Source organism: Morone saxatilis, unplaced genomic scaffold, assembly GCF_004916995.1.
Source record: "Morone saxatilis isolate NCDOM2014 unplaced genomic scaffold, NCSU_SB_2.0 Contig4, whole genome shotgun sequence".
In the NCBI taxonomy this organism is placed as follows: domain Eukaryota; kingdom Metazoa; phylum Chordata; class Actinopteri; family Moronidae; genus Morone; species Morone saxatilis.
In genome coordinates, this window is record NW_023339984.1 from 15,836,348 (window position 1) to 15,844,402 (window position 8,055).

The following is an 8,055-nucleotide window of genomic DNA, read 5'->3' on the forward strand; positions in this document are numbered from 1 at the left end:
TCTATGGATGGACGTGCTTACCAGTGTTTTTCTAATTGGAGACCAAACTTCCAATCAGATATTCCCTGATTTTGAGAGCAGGGAATCTGAGAAAGGAAAAATAAGTAAAACTAAGACAGAGAGCCTATTATTGTGTGCTTGCAAAAAGTATTTTTTTGTGCTTGAGGCACAAATACCATGGCCACTTAAATTCTGATTGCTTGGAAGGTGTGAGTAAGTAACTGGACAGTGTAACTGGACACCTATGGCATGCGTGTTTGATTGCTAAAGCAGTGAACCTCTATTAAAATGAATGTTATGACAGCAACATTGAGGCTTAGCTAGAGAGCTATGGTTATGTAACCAACATCAAAAACATGCACAAATACTATTCTCTACACTTCGAGTGTGGTCATAATTTCTCAGGATTTTAAAATCCCTGGCTCAGCAAACAGCACGTATTTCAAGGCTCAGGAACTACATTTTATGACATTAATAACAGAAAAATTTTATCAAAATTAGTTGTAATATTAAAGTAACACATTCTTTCTACATAAATCTTTAATTTGATTGCATATGGCACTTTGTTGGTAAGTATCCATGGTGTAAGTGGGCTACGCTCAAAGTTCTCCACATCATCCACAATCATGGGATGTACAACTTTGAAGGTATTATCCCTTACAAGTCCAGACTGCATTATGTCCTTATTAAATTTATTTTGTCTGGCTCATAGGAACTTCTTGCTATCACATGTCAGCCATCACCGGCTTCGTAACAGTTTGTGGTTTGTTGTTGTTCTTCCTCTTACAGCCATTGTTGTCTGTTTTTAAAAAAATTATTTACTTCAAACATTATTCTGTTTCATTGTCCAACCTTGACTTCCATCCATTTGGTTTCCACAGTCACTGTGTCGTGATCATAATGGTCCTCGTTCTCACATTCAGGACAGATACAAACTCCGTCAGTCCTACAGTAAATCTGAAATCAGTGAGAGAGTGTTTCAGAGTCAATCTGCTATTAAAATATAAACAGCCTCACGTTAAAGGGTGCATAAAGTCATTATTATTCTTCTTGTTCCTCAATAAACTGGAATAAAAAGCTTGTCTGAAAGACTGAAAAATCAATGACAGATTTGGTTTATACGAGTATTGTACCATTATTCCTCTCTGGTGGATCTCGCAGACAGGGAGGCTGTGGCTGCTCGCAGCCCCGCTAACGGTGAACCTTCTCCGGCCACTGGAGCGGGAGAAGGGGGGGGGCAGCAGGGGAGGTACGGAGGTGTGGTCCAAGGCAGCAATCGAACTTTGGTTTGGTACTGAAGAAGCCAGTGAGGTTGTGACTGGCGCCAGTGAGGTCGGCATGGACTCAACTTTCAAGACAGAAGATACAGGAAAAATCATGGAGGCTCAAAAAGCTGTGCACCTTCTTATTTTGATCGGCCAACTAGTTGGTCCAACACTTTAGTCAGGATGAACTATCTCAAGAACTAATAGCAGGATTGCCATGACACATCACAAATTTTGGCCCGATTTTGAGTAAATGGGCAGAAGAAAATGCAAAAAATGCTTGTTTCCATCCACTACCATAATACAAATATGAGGAGTTAGTTCATGAGATGAGCAGTATGCTAGGTAGCACAGGGTCTCCAGTCGGAAAGCGCCATCAAACCTCAAACAGTGTAAAACAGTACAGAAAACACTTTGGAAATATGGCATTCCTGTATATTTCATGTATTAATGTGAGGAAGGTGTCGGATCTGTGTGGAGCAATCATAGATGAATTGTGGAGTCATGGGAGTGATGAGGAGATATGATCAGTTATGTAAGTTTAATGTTTGCTACGTCAGAACTTATTTGAAAAAAAGTCTTCCATTAACGCTTCCAAAAATGTAAAAAAAACTCCTCAAGCAAGCTTTTTTATTTCTAAAGCGATACTTCAACATGCACATAAAAATATGTTCATGGAAACACAGCTATTGCTATTATTGAGCATAATAACATGCATACATCAGTATTTATAGCCTCACAGAGCTGCTAGTGTGGCTTCAGACCTTTCCTGTCTTGTTAAAGATTGCTGTTGTGCAACATAGCTCTGACAGGACAGTCATACATCATCTGCAGAATGTGCAACCAAACTGAGCAGACTGGCTCTGCCACTGGGTATGAGGAATGAATATAGATTTTTGAAGAACGATAAAAAACACCAGCACTTTTAGAGTCAGGTTGTCAATGTTATTTATGTGTTACTTTAATTCCATTGCACACATTCATTCACTTTTATCTGGAGGGGCTTTTAAAGTCCATACAGCCTCTGTAGGAATAAGATGTAACACAGTTCAGTGCTACAGAAAGAGTGACTATTGTCTTTTTAAGTGAGATGTTAGCAGTAGCACGGGATGTTGAGGTGTAGTCTGAAGTGATAAGTTTTCAGTAGAAAAGTCCACTGATGGGAGGAAAATGGCAGCAGTTGAAAACAGATCTGTGTGAAGCGATGAGGGGACTGTAACTTTCCTTAAATGAATACATGAAAACAAACACAAATGCCATATTTCCATCATGTTTTCTGCATTTTAAATCAACAAATTTTTGTTTGACTATTGTTCTTTTACTGTAACTACATCAACTCATTGCAGAAGAAGGGGGCCTTTTCTTTATCTTCGTCACCACCGTAGTTTACCCCTTGTGCTTGGAAAGGCAGGGGGAAGCGAGTGGGTTACAATTTGCGCTACATTTAGATGGAAGCCTGGCTTGAGTCTCTGCTGTTCTGACTTCAGTGGGGAGTTACTCCACCACTGTGGAGCCAGGACATAGAAGAACCTTGACTGAGGTGAGTGTAGCTCTTAACTATTGATACCATACCATATTTTCTATACAGTACAGGAAAGACAAAGCAGCATCTAGACCATCATGGGAAACTAAATGTGTTGTAATGCAATCATCATGTGCAAAGACACAGTTATCCACTTAAAACAGCAGTATAATAATAATAATAATAATATAATCTTCTGCTTCTTCTACTTCATTTTAATCTTTCCAACGACCCTCTGCTTTTCTATGCTTCTTTAATCTTCAGCTCCTATCAGAAATATAGGAAATACAATTTGACCCAATGGAAATTTTATCCTTCGTCTTCGTCTGCAGTTTGGGGCAAAGAGTACTTGAAGGAAGCACTTGTTTGACGTCAAATGCCTGATTGTTTAGTTGGATTTATCAGAGCTGCTTATTTAATGTCCTTGTAGAAATCTGACAAGATATTTTGACTTGTAATCTAAAATGTACTAAAAGGCAGATTTTGATAAACCCTAATTCATCTGTCCTACCTTGAGCCTCGCAGGACAGCAAAACCGGCACCTTTGGCAGAGGTCGAGGCAGCTTCTTCTTCAGTTTGTTATATAAATATCCCCCTTCTCCTCGCCCGCCTCCATTCTCCCTTCGCACTCCTCCCCCTCCTCTCATGGATCTGAACTGCTCAGTGATCTCTCGCAGCGTCCTGTTGATCTTGAGGTCTGGTCGCTTCTGGAAGGTCTTCTTGCACAGAGGACACTGGCAAACCTGAGAGAGGAAGGATGGAAGTAAAAAAAGGAACCAAAGAAGAAATTAAATATAGAGGAAAGACAGACAAGAAAGGTAGGAAGTACGTTTAGCTGAAGCATGAATGTACTACCCACAGTTTGTGCAGCTAGTGAATTAGCGTTAGCTTAACATCACAGAGGTAACCTTTAATTTCTCTATAAGATTAATCTTGATGTTTTTAGAAGACCTCCTGGCTGATTCAAATACTTATTGTAAAGGTATTTCCAGAATAAAATAACGGTTGCACCTCTGTGTTCAAATCAAAATAAAGATGGCAGCCAACCAGTTACCTGGATAGGTAAATAGATAGGTTGGTCAGTGCACTTTGTGGTCAATGAATATATGTTTTGAAATGATAAAACCAAACTTCTTAGACTACTCCACAACTCTACTACTCATGCTTAAACCCCATAGCTCACAGAACTAGAGGCTTCAGCAGGGAGGACTGCATTTGGATCCTTCACAACAAAAAAATTAACACATAATCGAAAAATCCACACATCGTCACACTGTTAAAATAATCGCCTAAGTCATTTTTTGTCTAAAAAAAGCGGATACGTTTTTTGTGTTTCCTGAAAAACTTGAAAAAATGAGTTATTATTTTAACAGGGTGACGACATGTATTTTAGTTTCTTAATCCCTATCCCTATATATTTATTGACACATCAAATAAAATCAGATCACTGTCATTTTCCGTTTTTTCCCCAATGATTTTTGTTTTCTTATTTCAGAGCAAATATCTGTTGTCCACAAGTTCCTCTAACCTAGATAAAGGAAAGTACCTAGCAGCAGAACAGTGGTAAAACTTTTTAAACGAACTTCTGGGTTTTTCAAATTGGCTTGCTAAGTATATTTGAGAAAAAACACTAGTTACCTCTGTGACCCAAATATATACTAGTACATAAAAGGTACAAACTGGGGCTACTATGGTAACATAAAGTCCTACACACACATAGAAGAAATACACAAGCAACACATAAACAGTGCACACAAAATAGGGAAAGGTAGAATACAAAGGAAGGACAGAAGAAGTCAGACATGAGTGAGAGAGAGAGAGAGAAAGAAAGTCTTGGTACAAACTGAGGGAATGGAGGAAGAAAGGAAGCTTAACAAAGGATGGGTAAAGACAGAAGGAGGGTGAAGAAGATGACAGGAGGAAGGAAGAAAGGAGGGATGGACAGAAAGACACACACCTTAGACCCGTCCCAGTATCTACTGATACAGCCCATGCAGAAGCTGTGGCCGCACGGTGTGGACGAAGGGTTAGTGAACACATCGAGGCAGATCGAGCACTGGAACTGCTCGTCAGACAGAAAGCTACCATATAAGGACATCCTGTGGACAGTAAAAGAGAGACAGGAATTAACCAACTATTAATGAACTATTAACAAAAGCAAGAGGCTGTAGTATATTTTGAAGAGGTAATTAGAAGACACAAACATAATGTCTTGTAATTATTAGTTTAATATTGCTATAAAGACTGATAAGTTGTTCCGAATACATTGTTCTTGTCACTTTCACCCCATGCTGAGTTTCACCAGCAGTATTTAAAATATGCAGAGGTTCATGCAAGAGGTTCAGTCAAGTTTTAGACTGGTTTAAGACATTTCTGTGAACCTTTGTTCAACTTTGTCCCTGGGTAACACTTTTGTTCATAACAACGTATACTGAAATTAAACAGGGTCAAGAAGACATACCTCATACCTAAAGAACAGAATGCGTCATTTGTCGTTGCCTTCCAAAATGACGATCATGAAAAAGACTCACAATTCATGTATTCTGAGCTGCCATCTGGTTAAGGTAAGGTTGAGTTTAGGTTACTAGAACCAATTGGCTAAGAATAGGGAACAACTGGAGTCAAAGAAACCAATGTTGACTGCAACATCATGCTACTTCCTCTGCAGAATCCTCTCACCTTTGGCCCTGATCCTTCTTAAAGCTAAACTTTAAGGTCAAAATATCTGCACAAGAAAACTGAATGTGCTCTCTACAGTTTTTGCCACACATTGGTTTCAAATATGGACAATTTGTCAGTGTTTGTTCTATCCAAGAGTTTCGGCGACAGAAGAGAAGTTGGAAGGCTAAAACGGTTAAATAAGAAGCAGTGTATCGCAATTTTGAGAAGACAATGGAATCAAAACAAAGTAATACTGTTAAAATGAAGGGTTTTTGGTTTGTTTTAGGTAGAGTGTGGGGCAACTGCTGGACACATTATATAACACACACACACACACATACACAAATCACCCCTGTCACCACAAATCAGATTAGGATAGTCAAAAAACTTAAGGAATGAAGTGGGTCAAGATTCTGTCCTGCATTATCACGTACACTACATACACACACATAGATGACACACTCTTTTAACACATGAGACATGAGCACAGAGGAGGTAAAGACAACAATAATGAATATAGCGATATCCTAACTTTTTCCTTTAAGGGACCCCTTTTCTATCACTGCATAAACTGACAACCCATTAGACAAGAGCTTTTCTGATATTTTTAGCAACTTTTTTTTGTTCTGTATATTCATTGTTTTTCTCACTCACACTTGGCCATTGTTCTCTTTTCTAATGCAGGACGAGGCTGTCAGAGAGTGAAGGCTCTGTGAATGTAATGTTCAGGTCTTCAAAGTATAGATCTTAAATAATAATCTAAAGTCTAAAGTTTTCGTTACAGAATTGAACCAAATGCTGAGACATAGACCTACTTTGTATGTCTTATAAGTTTTTTTTACACCCCTATAATAAAGAAGACCTCGCGACCCCCCATTAAGCTTTGACGACCCATAGTGGGGATTCTGGGAACCTTAGCGTGTCTGAGTTCAGTAGGCAGAGAAATCCATGGTGTCTCTAGTAGCAAAAGTCTGATCATCACAAACTATGGCCTACAGCAGGGCTCCATCCACAGATCTCACTGGTAGAGAGGGCACATAGCCTGGGATGACTCTTGAGTGTTGCAGTAATCAAGCCAAGAGAAAATGAAAGCATGTAAGACTTTTTGTAGATCAGCAGTTGATAAAAAAGACCTAATTTTAGAGATTATCTTGAGTTTAACTGAACAACATTTCTGACTTAATCATCAAAACAGGGGTTAGCATCAAATGTTACCCCTAAATTCCTGCTTCCAGTAACATTATTTGACAGACAAGATTAGCACCAAAAGAGCCGATGGAATTTGGGTGACCCAACAGAATGACCTCAGACTTATCATCACATGTTGCAAACACACTTTAAATATCAGTGTTTTTGTAATAATTAATACTTTATAAGCAGTAGTATCTAATTCTGCTCCATTATCTATTCCATCCGCTTTGTACTTCTCCTATTTCGGTGTGTTGGAGAGCTGGAGTCTATCCCAGCGAGGTCTGGGTGAGATGCATAATATGCTCAGGATAGCTACGTATCTGCAGAGCTAACACATGCATTTATTTTGAGACTGTGGGAGACAAGAACAAGAAACCCAAGCATAAAAAGTTCTCGCTTATATCAATTTCCTGATTATATACAAACACTGCATTGCTTTTTTTTACTGTGTTACAGTATAATGCATTTAAAAAAAGGTTTCTAAGTATTTAAACTCCTCTACTGCTTCAACAGCCTGATGATTAATACATTTAAGAGCCATCAAGTGACATGTGGAAGAGTCTTACTTTACCTACAACACAAAAGACTGCCATTGTACATGAACGTTTTCTTTAGATACTTCATTACACAGGAAATAAGTGAGTAAAAGTAGATACCTTTCCTGTTGGTGACTTTAAGATGTTTCCAAAAATCTCGAGAGACGTACAAAAACTCTGTCAGCTGTTTCTTGATCTTAAGAGGTCATATCTCGCTCGCTCATACTCTCACTTATGATAGGCGTCTTTTCAGGCTGTGAAATATAAAGGTGTGTGTGTAAGTGTGTGTGTGTGTGTCCTGAGGAAAGGAAAGTCACACCACGCCCACTCATCTGTCTCTCTGTTAGGCAGGTAAATGTGGCAGGACTGGTTAAGGTGGGAAAACACACAGTAGTTCAAATGGTCACAGTCTCTACCCCTTTTCCTTGTTCTTGTTTCTCTTGTCTTTACGTATCGAGTTTCCTGGAAGCATGGGAACAAACCAACTTCAACAAATAAGAAGAATTACTCCCACATACATTGGCCTGTTAGTTATCTGATATATAATCATAATATACAACTTTATAGTATTTCCCATCTTTGTTGAACTAGAGTTCTATGCAAAAGGAATTAAAGGACTGTTCCGAATGAAGGCAGGTGGAGTTAAGCAATTGAAGCAAATAAAAGCCTGGGCTGTTAATTTAAGTTGTACAGAAGTTAGTTTGATCTTGTATATAATAAAATAGTTTAATCTCTCTCCCTTTTTTTTTACTTCAAATATGTATCTATATTTCATAAACTCCCCATGCACTGCCAACAACAGTCAGGTGCTGGTAGTATTTATATATATGTGAGATAGCAAACAAACTTTGTTTCATAAATCTCTGAGTATTCCTTAAAT

The 8,055-nt window shown here is 38.6% G+C and overlaps 1 protein-coding gene across 1 annotated transcript in view; it reads right to left on the minus strand.

Moving 5' to 3' along the window:
- Nucleotides 1–7,438, minus strand: part of LOC118338156 (E3 ubiquitin-protein ligase TRIM7) — a 12,842-nt gene extending 5,404 nt beyond the window's left edge. The window contains exons 1-5 of the mRNA XM_035675398.1: nt 7,296–7,438; nt 4,745–4,886; nt 3,299–3,530; nt 1,134–1,348; nt 853–957 (exon numbers count right to left, since the gene is read on the minus strand). Coding sequence (XP_035531291.1) covers nt 853–957; nt 1,134–1,348; nt 3,299–3,530; nt 4,745–4,885 — 693 coding nt within the window. The 5' untranslated portion in view covers nt 4,886; nt 7,296–7,438. The remainder of the gene's footprint in view (nt 1–852; nt 958–1,133; nt 1,349–3,298; nt 3,531–4,744; nt 4,887–7,295) is intronic.
- Between the last annotated feature and the right edge of the window lie 617 nt (nt 7,439–8,055).